The sequence below is a fragment of the Anolis carolinensis genome, chromosome 2 (assembly GCF_035594765.1).
Source record: "Anolis carolinensis isolate JA03-04 chromosome 2, rAnoCar3.1.pri, whole genome shotgun sequence".
NCBI lineage: Eukaryota > Metazoa > Chordata > Lepidosauria > Squamata > Dactyloidae > Anolis > Anolis carolinensis.
Genome location: NC_085842.1, coordinates 24,799,140 through 24,816,719, shown reverse-complemented (window position 1 = coordinate 24,816,719; position 17,580 = coordinate 24,799,140). Strand labels below are relative to the sequence as shown.

Below are 17,580 nucleotides of genomic sequence, written 5' to 3'. Positions count from 1 at the left end.
GATGAATTTCATGTTTAGACTTGGGTTTCATCTCTTAAGATATCTCACATCTGTATAATTCTCAGTCTATATAAATCTCCAAAATAAGATTGGAAAACAGAGGAACAAAATCTGGAACTTTTCTTTTTGGTTTTAAGAATCAATCTAAGGTTGGATCTACACTGTTGTATAACTCAGTTTCTGAATCTAGATCATCTGCTTTGAACTGGATAATATGGCAGCGTAGACTCATATAACCCTGTTCAAAGCAGATAATCTGGATTTGGAAACCGGATTTTATATGGCAGTGTAGATGGGACCTATAAGCACAACAGGAGCAAAATCCCCGGGGCTTTTTAATCGTTTGGCTTTATCCTCAATCCACCTTTAATGCACCCTTCTCTTTTCCTACCACAATCTGCTTTAGTGAGTAATGCCATCTTTTCCAATGAGTCACTTTATCTTGTGACAAGTCCATACAGTAACTGGAAAGCCAGATCATTCTGCCCCTTTATTCAGAGCAAAAGGATCAGATCATATTATTTGTTAAGCCCAATCTACACGGCCATATAAAATCCAGATTGACTGCTTTGAACTGGATTATATGGCAGTGTAGAAGGGGCCTACATTGCTACATGGGGATAAAACTTGGAACACAACATGCAGTTTGTATCTCTGTTTAAAACTATTGCTACAACATTTATTCTTCAACATCGAAAGTATTTACCTAGCCTTCAAGCAACCACCATAGCATGTAATACCATATTTTTAATAATCTTGTTGTATACGTTTGGGATGCAGAGGGATACCTTATGCATAGGCATAGAATTGGGAGTTGAGAGTACAACCTCCCCCAAATTATACTATTGATGCAGTGTAGAATTGCATTGGCTTCTATTGCTGCTGCATCACACAGTTGGCTCATGTTTACCTTTCAATCTATTAAGACTCCTAGACCCCAAAGCAGCATAAAGTGGGACTATGACTTTCCTTGATGTAGATACTATACTCCTCTTGATGCAGCCTAGAATTGCATTAGCTTCTTTCGCTGCTGCATTACGCAGTTGGCTTATGTTCACTTTGCAATCTATTAAGACTCCTAGACTCCAAAGCAGCATAGAGTGGGACTATGACTTCCCTCAATGTAGACACTATACTCCTCTTGATGCAGCCTAGAATTGCATTGGCTTCTTTAGCTGCTGCATCACACAGTTGGCTCATGTTCACCTTGCAATCTATTAGGACTCCTAGATCCCAAAGCAGAACAGAGTGGAACTATGATTTATCTTGTTTTAGACATTATACTTCTCTTGATGCAGCCTTCTCTTGATGGCCTTTTCAGCTGCTGCATCACACTGCTGATTCAAATGTCTAAAATAAGACTCCTAGATCCTTTCCCCATGGACTGTTGTCAAGCCAGGTGACACCTATGCTACATCTGTGCATTTCATTTTTATTGTCAAATTATAGTACAATACTCTCCTCCCTGTTGAAATCCATCCTGTTTCTTTTGGCTCAGCTCTCAGGTTTCTTAAGAACAAGACAATGAAAAGATCACAATAAAATAAATCGCCCTTTGCAGTTGAAACAATCTTCCAATGCACTGGAGTGGATGAGCAAGCAGCAGGCTGCATCAAGCAGAAGCAACCCTTAAGGTGGACAGCATGCAGCAGCAAGGCTTGCAAAGACAGCAACCCAGATCTTGTGTGCAACATTCAGTACTCCTAGGGTTAAAGGACTAGAGCTTGGCTTGCTAGAAAGGCCAGATCTATGCGGAAGGCTTGATGCGTTGCCCCACCTCCTTTAATTTTCCGGGAAGAGGCTTTTTTTCCTACTCCTGGTGGAGGAGTGGAAGGCCCATGTTGCTGCAAAGGGGCAGGAGAGAGAAAGGTAAGGGGATCTATACCATGACAAAAAGAGGGGTCTTGGGACACTTGAAAGACTAACTGGTTTATTTCAGCAGATGCCTTGCTGGACTACAGCTTGCTTTAAAAAAAAGGAAATTCAGCTAGGTGGAGAGAATGAAAAAAGGGGGAAAATTATGGAGAAGTTTGGAGACCATTCCCAGATTTGGGAGAGAGGGAGATGCATGCAAACGAGCTGTCAAAGTGAATCTTCCTGGCATGTTTTCTTTCTCATCAACATCATCATTTATATTGATTGATTTATATTGATTTATGTTATGATTAATTTGTATTTGATCTATCTATATGTATGTATGAGCCGCTTGAGTCTCTTTCTACACTGTCCTTCTATCCCAGGATCAGATCTGCTTTGAACTGGATTATATCAGTCTCTACTGCCAGACAATCTGGGATAAGGAGATAATCTGGGATCAGATCCTGGGATAGAAGGACAGCGTGGAAGGGGTCTGAGGACCCTTCCAGACAGGCCCTATATCCCAGGATCCGATCACAGGTTTTCTGCTTTAAACTGGATTATATGAGTCCCCACTGCCAGATAATCTGGGATAAGAAGATACTCTGGGACCAGATCCTAGGATAGAAAGACAGTGTAGGAGGGGCCTGAGGACCCTTCCAGACAGGCCCTATATCCCAGGATCTGATCCCTGGTTTTCTGCCTTAAACTGGATTATATGAGTCCACACTGCCATATAAACTGGGATAAGCAGATAATCTGGGACCCTATCCTGGGATAGAAGGACAGCATGAAGGGGCCTGAGGACCCTTCCAGACAGGCCCTATATCCCAGGATCTGATCCCAGGTTTTCTGCTTTAAATTGGATTATGTGAGTCCACATTGCCAGATAATATGGGTTAAACAGAAACCTGGGATATAGGGCCTGTCTGGAAGGACTCTTAAGTCTTGTTTAAGAGAAGAAAGTATGGTATGATAATTATAATAATAATGCACAAACATACATGACAATACAAATAAATCTGTAAAAATACGTATTTTGATATGGTTGGAAGAGAAGATCAAGTATTCCAGTTGTCAAAGTATGGGCAGGTTGCATGTTTTCTTTATCATCATAGTTTATATTGATTGATTCATATTGATTTATATTATTATTAATATTTATTTGAGCCATTTTGAATCTTGTTTAAGAGAGGAAAAGTGCAGTATAAAGGTAATAATAATAATAATAATAATGCACAAACATATATGCCAACACTAATAAATCAGTAAAAATACTTAATGTTGGTATGGTCGGTAAATAAGATGAAGTAATCCAGTTGTTAAAGTATGGGCAGGTTGCATGTTTTCTTTATCATCAGCATAATTTATATTTACTATTAATTTGCATTTGATTTATCTATATGCATGCCTCTATATTTGTGCTGCTTTGAGTCTCATTTAAGAGAGGGAAGTAGAGTGTAAATAAATATAGCAACATTATTATTATGCACATACATAAACATTTCATGTTTGTATATTTGTAGATTTTACATAGTATTGAAATGCTTTTAATGTCAGCTGCTTTGAGTCACCTTGTGGAGAGAAAAAGTGGAGTATAAATAAGCATAATAATAAATAATAGATATTATTATTTACAGTATTTATACCCTGTCCTTCTCATCCCGAAGGGGACTTAAAGCGGCTTACAGAACATACTTAAACATTCAGTGCTGATTATACAATTAACAAGGACAGACAACAAACAGAGGTAAAGGCATTTTTTCCCATCATATTTCCAGCATCTTAGAGGCTGTGCTCGACTCCGGGCATGTGGGGTGGGGTGGGTGGGGTGCTGTCACTCCATCTTCCATGCCGACGAGCTTTCCTCTGATCAATGTCCTTAAGAGAGTCTTTATTGCCTCCCCGCTAAAAGCTGTACCTATTTATCTACTCGCATTTCTGCTTTCGACCTGCTAGGTGGGCAGGTGAGCTGGGTCTAATGGCGGGTGCTCACCCCAACCCGGGCTCGAACTGCTGACCTTTCGATTGGCAAGATTTTTTTGCAGCACAGCACTTTATTTATTATTCATTTTTACTTTATCTATGTATGGGTATGTATATGTTCATTGACACTTTGAGTCTCATTTAAGAGAGAAATGTCAGATATTATTATTATTATTAATAATAATAATAATAATTTTGTACACACATGCATATTTATACTTACATATATACAGTTGGTCCTCTGAGCCGCTTTGGGTCCCGTTTAGGGAGAAAAATGGGATATAAATAAAGATTATTGTTATTATTATGATTATAATACAGCAATGACAATAAAAACTAATCAGTAAAAATCGTTATGTTGGTATTGTTGGAAGAGAAGAAGATGCAACTCAGTTGTCAAACTATGGGCTAGTTTAATGTTTTCTTTATTATCGTCATCATCATTTATATTTATTAATTTATGTTTATATGTATTATTAATTTGTATTTAATCTATGTATGTGTATCCATATTTGTATGAACTGCTTTGATGTTTAAGACAGGAAGGTGGGTATAAATAAATATAATAATACGGATAGTATTATTGCGCACACATACATATAGCCAGTCCTCTGTGTAATGACAATAACATATAAATAAGTAAAAATACTTCTGTTGCTGTGACTGGTAGAGGAGGGGATGCAATCCACCTTTGCTTATTTTATCATCTGCATAATTACTTAAATTTATTAATTTATGTTCATTCTTAATTTGTATTTGATCTGTCCATATGTATGAGTCGCGTCAAGTATCATTTAAGAGAGGAAAGCAGGGTATAAATAAATATAGTAATGATGATAATATTACAAACATATGCATATATATACACACAGTCAGTCCTCCGTATAATGACAATACAAAATAAATCAGTAAAATTCATAGGATGCCAGTATGGGCTAACCATACAGAATTAATATAATATAATCCTTTTTTAAATAATACTGCAGACTCTGAGGCCCTTTCTGCACTGCCATATAATCCAGATTATCAAAGCAGATGATCCACGTTATCTGCTTTGAACTGGATTTTATGAGTCTACACTGCAATATAATCCAGTTCAAAGGAGATAATCTGGATTTTATATGGCAGTGTAGAAGGGGCCTCAGTTAAGCGGCAGCCATGGAGACTGGGAGACCCCTTCTACACTACAGATTATCTGCTTTGAACTGGATTATCTGGCAGTGTAGACTCATATAATCCAGTTCAAAGCAGATAATGTGGATTATCTTCTTTGATAATCTGGATTAAATGGTAGTGCAGAAGGGGCCCATGCCTTATCTGCAGCTTCTGAAGGCAACTGTGGTAGGAATTCCAGGACTTGCTGTGTTTGTACCTCGATTGTGTCTCTCCCTTCACAGACGGTGCTATGGCGTTGGCGATCCAACCAGGCGCATATTCATTCAATGGCAGAGTGAAAAGCATTGCCATTCGTAGACCGCAGGTAACAGAGAAATCATTGGAGAGAGCAAATAGAAGGGGAGAACATAGCTGCTTTTTATTATGTTGTGGGTATGAGGTCTAAAGGGTAATAAAATGGAAGGAGTAATAAAGAGTAGACCTTTTTATGGGTAGGAGGAAAACCCCCAAAAATACTTATACAGTAGAGTTTCACTTATCCAACACTCGCTTATCCAACATTCTGGATTATCCAACGCATTTCTGTAGTCAATGTTTTCAATTTATTGTGATATTTTGGTGCTAAATTTGTAAATACAGTAATTACTACATAGCATTACTGTGTACTGAACTGCTTTTTCTGTCAAATTTGTTGTATAACATGATGTTTTGGTGCTTAATTTGTAAAATCATAACCTATTTTGATGTTTAATAGGCTTTTTCTTAATCTCTTCTTATTATCCAACATATTCGCTTATCCAACATTCTGCCGGCCAGTTTATGTTGGATAAGTGAGACTCTACTGTAATAGTTAATTCCAATGCTCATTTCAAGAGCCATCGTATTGTAGGGTGCATCTACACTGCAGAATTAATGTAGCTTGGCGTCTCCTTCAGTTTTGTAGCTCAGTACTATGTAATTCCAGGAACAATAACTCTGGTGAAGCACCAGAACACTTTGACAGAAAAGGCTAAAAACTTTGCAAAACTAACTGCCATGATTCCATAGCATTGAGCCAAAGTAGTTAAAGTGGTGTCAAGCTTCATTAATTCTACAGTGTAGATGCATCCAGAACGTTTTGCACCTTGGAATCTGGGGACCAGGGTTCAATTCCCCGCAATAGAAACTCATTGGTTAAATCACACATTACACTATGTAACAAAATTTGAAACATTTTCTGTTCCTGTTTTGAAAGTGTTGTTTCCTGTTTAATTGTGTGGTACTTATACTTTCAAAGTAGTTATTATACTCCAGAAACATTGTTTTTGTGGCTGCCACAAACTATGTTGAATTGAGAGTCTCTGAGATATTCATGGAAAAACTATACCAAACTGTGCTGCAGGATGTCCTGCAAAAACAAAGTTTTTGCAGTTTAATAAATTTTCAATCTTTTAATGATAGAATCAATTAGGAAATGCCATTTATAACTCAGGAACAAAAAATCGTGCTACATAGTGTTATCAACCCCATATACCTGTGATAAGTTTGCCTTAGTTTCATCGCAAATCAGAAAGACCTGTGTCTACACAATACCATCCAAACTCTGCTCACATTGCACAGTTATAGTACAGGCAGCCCCCGGGTTACAAACACCAGACTTACAAATGACTCAGTTAAGAATGAGGATGAGGCAATAAGAGAAATTGACCCCTCAGAAGGGAAATTAATTCCTGGAGGAGTTATCATGGGAAAAGGGGTTTCCAAGCAATCCTTGTTTCTGGATTGCTGTGAGTTTTTCGGGCTGTATGGCCATGTACCAGAAGCATTCTCTCCTGATGTTTTGCCCACACATATGGCAGGCATCCTCAGAGGTTGTGAGGTCTGGAAACTAGGCAAGTTGGGTTTATATATCTGTGGAATATCCAGGGTGGGAAAAAGAACTCTTGTCTGTTTGAGGCAAGTGTAAATGTTGCAGTTGGCCAGTGTGATTACCATTGAATAGTCTTGCAGCTTCAAAGCCTGGCTGTTTCTTGCCAGGGAGAATCTTTTGTTAGGAGGTGTTAACTGGCCCTCCAGATCAACAAATCATTATAAATAACTGATTTTTTAAAACTGACAACTGAAAAAATGTGGTTTCTTTCTATTACTTTTGTGTGCTGATTTCCCCACAAAGTCTTAAACAGCTCAACAGTAAGAACAGTTAAAATGCATTAAGTATAGTGTTCTTCTTTTTCTTATTGTAGTTTCTGGTGTCTTTCGAAAAAGTGGCTGTCTATTTCAGCAAGGAAGAGTGGGATTTCCTGGATTCAGCTGAGAAGGCTCTCTACACGGAGGTGATGCTGGAAAACTACGGCAATGTGACCTGGCTGGGTAGGATCTGCTGCCTGAAACTCTATTTTCCTTTTGTATAATGGGGCAAGCAATTGGCAATCCACTATCACAGGCATGGGCAAACTTCGGCCTTTCCTCTACGTGTTTTGGACTTCAACTCCCACAATTTCTAACATACTACTAGCTATTCAAAATTGGAAGTCCAAAACACCTGGAGGAAAGGCTGAAGTTTGGCCATGCTTACACCATAGGTAAAGGTATAGGTTTCCCCTTGACATTAAGTCTAGATGAGTCCGACTCTGGGGGATGGTGCTCATCTCCATTTCTAAGTCAAAGAGTTGACATTGTCCATAGATGCCTCCAAAGCGGTATCTATCGATCTACTCACATTTTCATGTTTTTGAACTGCTAGGTTGACAGAAGCTGGGGCTAACAACGGGAGCTCACCTCGTCATCGGGTTCAAACCACCGACCTTCCGGTCAACAACTTCTACAGCTTAGCAGTTTAACTCCAGATAGTTTGCAGAATCATCTCTATAGTTGTGTCTAAAGGACTACTGTAGTCCTGCTCTATATTTGTATATTTCTTATGTTGCGACAGTTATAGAAAACCATTTCTTTAGTAGCAGGGCTTCTTAGGCTGTCTGTTGTGCATTGTTTTCCAAGTTACTGTTTTCCAAGTTATTGTTTTCCAGTATGCCAGAATTTATGCCCATGGGGTACCATTGTGGAATTTGTTTCCAAAAGGTACCAAATCCAACAAAATTGGATTGAGTTATAGGTGGCAGCACATACATTGTTGGCTTGGAGTAGAATAGTGTGTACAGAATGAAACTATCAAAATATATCCAATCACTTTGTTACAAGCTTGGAAAATTGCATTTTATAGCAAAATAATGCATATCCTCAGGAAGGAAAGTGCCACAAATTCTCACACATTCCCATGAAATTTAGTGTGCCACAGCGCTCTGTTATACATGTAGTCACCATTCGGGCCTCAAACTGGTTCCAAGTTTTTCTATGTAGTCATCTGCACAGTGAAACTACTTTCTTTAAAACTTGAAATTGCACTAAATGGTCAGTGTCAAAAGGGCCTAAGAAAACTATGAATTGAATGAGACACTATAGGTTGACTTGAAACCACATATATACAGTTGTTCTTCTTTGCTCCTTGAGAGATTTTGCATTCAGGTGCCAGCATGGCCAATGGCTCCTGTTTCTAGAAGTTGAATCAAAAAGACGTATAGCACCAGAGCCTGAGAATCCCATGCCTAGAGGAGTTGGAATAGTAAAGGTCAAATAGAAAATGAAAGAGCAAAGGAGTGCCTGGATATTTCCTAGTTCCTAGCTTGTTGTCTCTTTCTTTGCAAGAATTTCCCAAGCCAGTCCTCATCGCCTGCCTGGAAGAAGGAGAGGAGCCATTTCTCCAATGCTCTGAAGAAGAGGAGAGATCAGGTGTTATCTCCATAGGTACATAGTGGGGATATTCATTATTTCAGAGGGTTTTTTGTGTGTTAAACCTCCCACAAGGATGGTAAAAACATCAGAACATCCCAGCATCCCCTGGGCAAAGTCCTTGCAAACGACCAATTCTCTCACACCAAAAGTGACTTGCAGTTTCTCAAGTCACTCCTGACACGAAAAAAAAAAATCAGAACTGAAAGGGTTGCATGGCGAACTTACTACATAGCTGATATACATTCATTGAAATTAATTTTGTATTAAACCACATTATTTGTGTTGAGTCTCCAGCCCTTTTCCACACAACTGAATAAAACCCCACGTTATCTGCTTTGAACTGGGATATATGGCAGTGTGAACTCAGATATTGTGGGTTATTCTGCCTTGATATTCTAGGTTATATGGCTGTGTGGAAGGGCCCTCTTTTGGGAGAGATACAGCGGGGCATAAATAAACATAATAATAATAATAATAATAATAATAATAATAATAATAATAATAATAATAATAATAGAGAATGAACATGTAAAGCTACTCTGGGATTTCCAAATTCAGACAGACAGAGTTTTGGAGCACAATATTCCTGACCTCACGATCGCGTTAAAAAACAAAGTATGGATTGTCGATGTTGCAATCCCAAGTGACAGCAGGATTGAGGAGAAACTACTGGAAAAGCTGACATGATATTAGGATATAAATATCTAATTCAAAGGCTCTGGCACAAGCCAGTCAAGGTGGTCCCAGTGGTGATTGGCACACTGGGTGCAGTACCTAAAGGCCTTGGTCTGCACTTAAACACAATCGGCGCTGACAAAATCCCCACCTGCCAGCTGCAGAAGGCCACCTTGGATCTGCACGTATTATTCACCGATATATCACAGAGTCCTAGGCACTTGGGAAGTGTCCGACCTGTGATCCAGTACAACAGCCAGCAGAGTATCTGCTGTGGACTCATCTTGTTGTGTTTCAAATAATAATAATAATAATAATAAATTCTACAAAAATATCTCCAATATCCTCGGCCCTTGGGAAGAACGTGATATCCAGAGATGAATCCCAGACACTTGAACCTAATATGCATGTATGCTGTTGTTATGTACTTGAAAATAAAGAAAGAAATAATAGTTTTAAACTGTTCCAAAGTGCTTAAACTTATTTTGCCTTCAGATGCAGGGTGAGATATGAAGATTTTAATAAAGAAACAGCTGTAGAAGCTAAAGGAATCTATGAGATGGTTTGGTTTATGCCTCTTTTTCCCCCCAACAGACAAAACAGTGGAAATGAAAGCAGGTTTTGGATCACTTTGTTTTGGTGATGGGATAGAAAGAACTGTTCTGCAGCGGCCTCAAGTAAGTCAGGGAAACAACCTGCCTTGTTTCCTCCATGTTGTAGGAATCTGTATCAGGCATGGGCAAACTTCGGCCCTCCAGGTGTTTTGGACTTCAACTTCCACAGTTCCTGGCCTCGGGCTATTTCCTTTTCCCCCTCAGCTGCTTAAGCGGCTGAGGGGGAAAATGAAGGAGCCTGAGGCCAGGAATTGTGGGAGTTGAAGTCCAAAACACCTGGAGGACCGAAGTTTGCCCATGCCTGCTCTATATGGTGATGATGATGATGATGATGAAAATAATAATATTAATATTGCTTACAGTTTCTTAAAAACACATAATGATCGTGAACATTATATAAATACACATTGAAATGTATTTCTGCAAAATACTTATATTACAATATACAGAACAAAGGTTAACTATAGTGGACACAAGACATGAGTTTAAAATTCATGAATAAAATTGGCTGGGTAAGCATGCTGAAAGAGATAGGTCTTTAGATGTGTTTTAAAATCCAAAAGCTCATTTAGTTGTCAGATCTATTCCGGCAGGTTGTTCCACAGTCTTGGGAAGTACCCTATATTCTTCCCTTTGCACTAAGGCGTTGCATTCCCGTGTTTATCACACAAAGTGCTGAATCTTACAAAAAGCCTGTACAATGCTGCCCCATTTAATGCCTTCTTTTTAAGAGCAGTAGTACCCACAGGGCCAGTTTGTTGGTGACTCAAATGACCTGGTTTTGCCACTGATTCATGGCCATATGAAAGGAAAACAAAGGGTAGTTTATTCCATGTTGGCTTTCTGAAACTTCTAGTGTTTCCATTATCAGCCATATTGTGTGTGTTAACTTGAGTAATTGAGTGCAAAAGTATGGGACTCAGGATGTGAGTCTCAGAGAAGTCACAGAACTAAAAACACTTGAAGGTTTTTGGGTGGCTGTCTATTGTATTTTGCAATCTGTTCTGTGTTTGCTTATTCAATTTAATATCTGCCCTGCCCTGCCCTGCATAGAACTGCCCAAACAAAGAGGCTTCTGGCTTGAGCCTCTCAACTATCTTAATGTAGCTTTGAACCCTGGTCTATATGCCAGAGACTATTACAGATTGAAAAACTATCACTCCTTGGTTTCAGTGGCTGATGTCCTTTGCGGAGGTGGCTGTGTATTTCAGCAAGAGAGAATGGGATCTACTGGATCCAGACCAAAGAGCTCTGTACAAGGAAGTCATGCTGGAGAACTATGGGCTTGTAACTTCTCTTGGTAAGGAGACTATTTCCTTGTTTAATGCTGGAGTATTTAATTCCTTCTCGTGGCCAGCTGAAATGAACAGCTGTAATGCATGCTGTTGTAATTTGAACTCCAAATGACCAGGATTCAAATCCCCACTAAGCCACTGAACTCTCTGGATGACTTTGGGCACTGTCTTGACCACAGCGAAAGACAACGACAAACTCGATTCTGCCATTCACACAATTAAAGCAGTCCCAACAGAGGATGACCTAGTTTCTGTTAAAAACCTCCAGATAAAAGCAACTCCACCATGCTCCCAAGCAGCAGCATATTCCACTGCTGAACAGTTCTTATAATCAGAAAGTTCTTCCTAATTTTTAGGTGGAATCTCTCTTCTTATAATTTGAATCCATTGCTCCATGTCCTAAAATTGTTGGAAATAGCAAGCTTCTTCAAGCCTCCACTAGTTGTTTGTTATGTATATATCTCAGATTGCTTACTACCACTTTGTTCACCTGGCTAAACATATCTAGCTCCTTTGGAAATCAGGGTTCGAGGAATTGAACCCTGATTTCCAAAGAGACATAGTCCACTATACTGGGCAGGTTGTACTCTTTATAACAGTTGGTTTTCAGCCTAGATTAACAGGTAGTTGACTATAGTTGTAAATAAGTAAAACAGCAGTGAATGAACCTGGAATGATAATTGTGCTGTAATTACCAACCTCTCTTGTTTTCAAAGAAATACCCCAATCAGACCTCATCTCTTGTCTGGAAGAAGGACGAGATCCGTTTATCCAGGATTCTGAGGAAAAGAAGAGATTGTTGGATACCCGCTTGGGTGAGTAATGGGACTATTGAGAGGACTCACTGAATTTCTGAGCTTGTGTTAAATCAGTGGTTCTCAACCTGTGGGCCCCCAGGTGTTTTGGCCTACAACTCTGAAAAATCCCAGCCAGTTTACCAGCTGTTAGGATTTCTGGGAGTTGAAGACCAAAACATCTGGGGACCCACAGGTTGAGAACCACTGTGTTAATCAGATTAATTAGACAGCCAGAATTAGATGCAAGAATTAAGCATCTTGTCAATAGCTCAAATAGGAGATGCAATGAATTGAGCTCCTTCCCTGGTGCAAACTGCAGTCTTTGTTGAAACTTTGTATCACATTTTTTTTTCTTTTTATCTCCCAAAACAGGTTGGGACAGTGAGAAATATAAGAAGCCTCCTCTGCGGCCAGTGCAATTTACCAACTCTGGAGAGGAGAAACAGTTATTTATGAATCCACAGGGAAGTAATTCTCATGAGCCAGTTAAGAAAGGGAAGACACCATCTCCGCAAGCTTACTTTGCTGAACTTTTTGCAGAAGACGATGACGAGAAAGGAAAGGAAAAGAAGAAAGTTTCCATTTTTGGGAAGCTACTGAAAGATAACACTAAATTAAATAAACCTTGTGGAACGAACACAGGGGAGAAACCCCAGGAACAAATGGAGCCTGGGAGTAAGTGTTTGAGTAGTGGTGGAACGGATGGTAAACAACAAAAAACTCAGACTGGGGAGAAGCCATATAAATGTTTGGAGTGTGGAAAAGGTTTCAACCAGAACTCAAGCCTTACCGCCCACGTGAGAATTCACACCGGGGAGAAACCATATAAATGCCTGACCTGTGGAAAGAGCTTTTGCCGTAGCTCCCACCTTACGAGCCATCGGAGGACTCATACGGGGGAGAAACCTCATAAGTGTGCAGAGTGCGGCAAAAGCTTCAGTCAGCGCTCACACCTTACTAGCCACCAGAGAACCCACACTGGGGAGAAACCCTACAAATGCACAGAGTGCGGGAAGGGGTTCAGTCAGTGTTCAAGTCTTACGAGTCACCAGAGAACTCACTTGGGGGAGAAGCCGTACAATTGTGGAGACTGTGGGAAGAACTTCAACACAAAGTCCAGCCTTACTGTCCATCAAAGAACGCACACAGGGGAGAAGCCATATAGTTGCACCGTGTGTGGGAAGACCTTCAGCGACGGGGGAACACTCATTAAGCATCAAAGGACTCACACGGGGGAGAAGCCGTATAAATGCACAGATTGTGGGAAGACCTTCACCCGGAAAGTACACCTCACTCGACATCAGAAAGTACATACATTGGAACTGCCGTATATATGCATGAAGTGCGGAAGGATCTTCAGTAAGGACTCAGCCCACGGGGCATTTCAAGGTCCGGACACAGAAGGAAAACCATATGAATGTATGGAGTGTGAAAATAGCTTTTGGTTCAGCTCAGATATTAGTAATTTTCAAAAAAGCCCACAAAATGAAGGAGCTGCGCAAATGCGTCATGTTTGGAAAGGTCTTCAGCATGAACTTCAGCCTTATTGAACCCAACAGTAGCTCCATTGGGGAGAAACCAGATTCAGTTAATTTCCACATTTGATGTAGTTAGAGGAGTCAGGAATGCGTCGAAAAAACATGAATTTTTAATACTTTTTCAACCCTAAAGAACACCTTTCTTGGAGTCTCTGGTCATTGAGTGTAACTCTTTGATCAACTTCCTATAGAATTGCTCTGGAGGACCTATAAATACCTAGATGAGTGTTCTCTCTGGGGATCTGAGAATCTTCGAGCTTGACTCTGTCATATTATATTAAACATATGAAATCTGCAAACGTGGAGGGCTAGCTGCAATCTGTGTGGTCTTGCACCAGGTCAAAGGTTGATGCATCTGGCAGACCTTGGAGGTCCTTAAAGAGCTTTCCAAACAAAACAGAACTTGGGATTTTTCAAAGTATAGTTTACACAGAAGCACAGATTTCAAAGAACTTCTGTTTTCCTTCTGGGACAAGTGCCAATACATCCTAACTAAAAGCAAAAGAAATATGTGAAACAGACCAAAAATAGGGAGAGGAAAATAGACCCTTTTGTATGGATTTCTTCTTCATAGAAAGCCCCTGTACCATTTCATTTTATTCCTTTGTTTTTGTGCTGCTAGTAATTTAAGGACTGCTTCTTTGATCATGTCGTGATGACTGCTGAACAAGAAAAAAAATGAATTTTAAATTTTGGAGACCAAAAGGACTCAGGTCTTGCTTATGAATATAAAAGTATAGCTGTCTTCATGATGCAAATCTGAACTATCTGCTCAGTGATTTTAATAGTATGGATACAAACAAGCTCCAAAGAAAAAGTGAAATGTGGACAAAAATGACAAAGGGTGGGGGTTTGTTTTGCGGATGCTAAGCACTGAAGGATGACTCTTGAGTCACCATGTTGTAGAAGGCCTTCCGTTTTTCCTTAAGCAAGAATAGTAAGAAACGGACAAGCGAGGAATGGATTTTTGTCCCTCCTGGGATTGTATTTTTAGCTGAAAATAGATCAATGGTACAGTTCAGAAGAGAACAAACCCCCTTATTTGTGGTTTAAACTACCTGTATCCTTAGCTGATAAGCGGTACGAACAAAAGCAAAACTCAACGTTTGACAGTTTGGGATAATTTGCGAATGCCCAGGGGATTTAAGGGAATTAGGAAAGATTGGAAGATGCTGAACACAGTATGTAGCAGGCATGGGCAAACTTCGGTCCTCCAGGTCAGTAGTTCTCAACCCAGAGTTCCCAGATGTTTTTGGCCTTCAGTTCCCAGAAATACTAACAGCTGGCAAACTGGCTGGGATTTCTGGGAGTTGTAGGCCAAACATCTGGGGACCCCAGGTTGAGAACCACTGCTAAAGGTGTTTTGGGCTTCAGTAGGCTGTTAGGAATGATGGGAGTTGAAGTCCTAAACACCTCTAGGGCTGAAGTTTGCCCATACCTGGTTTGGAGCCTCCATTTGATCCTTATCTTGCACTTTCTCCAACTTCATAGAGTCGAAAATGGCCATTGTAAACTTTCCTTATTCTGCTGTGGGAAGTAAAGCTCCAGGAAGCAATGTAAAAGGGCTTCTGAGTTACAATTACGTTGAGACCTTTAGGACCATCTCACACCAGGCTGTTATAGCCGCAATGGATTGGATGTCATACTGTTATATGTCTTCAGATAAGTTCAAATCAAAGTCAGTTTCTGATTGGAACTTATGTCCTTGTCATAATTTATCCCTATTTGCAGTTTGGGTGTGTAGAGGGAAGGCTATGATTTTTGTGCTGCTATTTATTTGTGGGTAAAGACACCAGGCCCTGTCTGATTTTAGAAGCTAAGTAAGGTCAACCCTGAGATATCACCAACTGTATGAAATGTTACCAGCAACTGCTGTAAGCTATATACTATATTATGTTAAACTGCTTTAAGTCTCCTTCAAGAGAGATAAAGTGGGGTATTAATAATAGTAATTATAGTAATAATAATAATTTATTATTATTGACACAGACATAGTATGACACAGCTAACGAGATACATATGCTGGATTTCGTATTACAAAATCACTACTCGAATACTTCCCAAGTGTTTAGGACTGTGTGATTTATTAATTATTATTATTATTATTATTGTATGACACAGCAAACAAGATAGATATGCTGGATTTCGTATCACAAAATCACAAGTTGAACACTTCCCATGTGTCTAGGACTGTGTGATGTATTTTCGGATGATGCGCGGAGATCCCAGTAGGGTGGCCTTTTGCAGTCGGCAGATCGTAATTTTGTTAATGTCTATTGTTTCCAAATTATTATTATTGACGACCCCTCATGCTTGTCTTCCAAGGGTAGAGTCTTGACAGTAGGTCCATAAGTGGCTGTAGAGACCTATTTTGGATCCTCATGGTCTTTCACATTGAGGCCATAGGTTTCCAGGTGGAAGCCATTCCAGGTGGAAGGGTTTGCTTGATGTGCCTTCCTCTCCGAGTCGGCACTTTCTCACTTTTCCCCTCTATTTGTGAGTCCTCAAAATCCATGGCACTGTTGGTATCCACTGCCCATAAGATGGTCCATGGCTAGGAGCAGTCACCATGGGACTTTTGTTAGCCATTTCCAAGAGATGAAGGTGAGGGATTTCTGCTCAACCTATGACATTTTCAGTTTGGTGTGTCTTAGAGGTCCATCCCATTACACTCTGCTACTTAATATCTACAGTCAGGCCTCTGTAACCATGGATTTTGAATCCAGAGATTCAGCCATCCATGGCTTGAAAGTATGTCCTATATTTTGTTTAAAATCCCCATGGATTTTGGCATTTTCTGTAAGGGTCCCATTTTACTATGGCATTGTATATAATGGAACTTGAGCATCCATGGATTTTGTTACTCATAACCAAACTCCAGTGGATACCAAGCACCCACTCTACATGCAACTGTTACATGAGTAGGTGTGTGATATTATCACTGACGTTGGGCTGATTGCAGACCAAAAAATGGCTTGAAAGACTTCTGAGAGAATGAAATCTGTGCTAAAAGCAAAACCTCACCTCTAGCATTGAACCTTGGGTAGGGGTATATTTTTCTGGTATGTTCCTCCTGCCTAAACTGTCTGGGATCTTGCTCATTGCCTGAACTCCAAAATATTGAAACTCCAAAACTCTTGGGAAAGTAATTCTACTCCCAGTATTAACCTTGCCCTCTTAAGATAGTTCACTTCTTTAACGAGTTCTGCACTGACATGAGTTGAGTCCAGTATGGAGCAGAGCACCTTGAGTGTTTGTTACCAGCTTTGCTGGCATCTGAACTACAGTCCCGTTGGTTGGCGGATAACTTGGCTTTAGTGATCCTTTCCCTAGAAACTCCCCTTTGGATTACAGCTACCTCAAGATGGTTTGGATTTTCACTTGTAAACCCTTGTATAGTTTGTGCATCCAGGACCTAAAAGAACTTTTCTTCCATTATTTACCTCTCCATGCCTTAAGAGCATCGGTGGAAGCCCTTCCAATATTAACTCTCAAATCCCTGTTGAATATGGGAAATAGAAATGAAGGCTCTTTTGTGGTAGCTGCCTGGCATATTCTTTTCAGAGATGGGTATTGGTAAGGGTATCTTTTGCATGCTGAGCAAAGGCCTTTCTCCTCTTTTCATGTTTTCAGTATTGATGGTATAATCCCGGATCATATTTGGTTAGTATATAATCTTCCGTATTTGTAATGATTGTGCCGATGTAGTCTGTGATTTTATTTGAGATTTTCTTGTATTCTTATGTATTGCTGTTTATGTTGACTAGATTTCTGTATGTTGCCAAGAGAACTATATTACTATGTGGCTAATAAATGTGGATGGCAAAGTAATAGCACTTCATGTTCCTGTATATTTTCTAGACACCTGCATGCTTTCCCCCCTAACTACCATATTTCTTCAATTCCAAGGTGCCATTGATTGTGAGGTACACCA

The 17,580-nt window shown here is 39.9% G+C and overlaps 1 protein-coding gene across 1 annotated transcript; it reads left to right on the top strand.

The window, feature by feature from the left end:
- The first annotated feature begins 1,730 nt into the window (after positions 1-1,730).
- Positions 1,731-17,477, top strand: LOC100554414 (zinc finger protein 436). The gene is made up of 8 exons (XM_008105713.3): positions 1,731-1,869; positions 5,241-5,323; positions 7,182-7,308; positions 8,641-8,739; positions 9,997-10,079; positions 11,190-11,316; positions 12,028-12,126; positions 12,481-17,477. Exons 1-8 carry the CDS (start codon positions 1,764-1,766, stop codon positions 13,656-13,658), a joined length of 1,902 nt encoding a protein of 633 aa, XP_008103920.2. The 5' UTR covers positions 1,731-1,763; the 3' UTR covers positions 13,659-17,477.
- Positions 17,478-17,580: the final 103 nt, after the last annotated feature.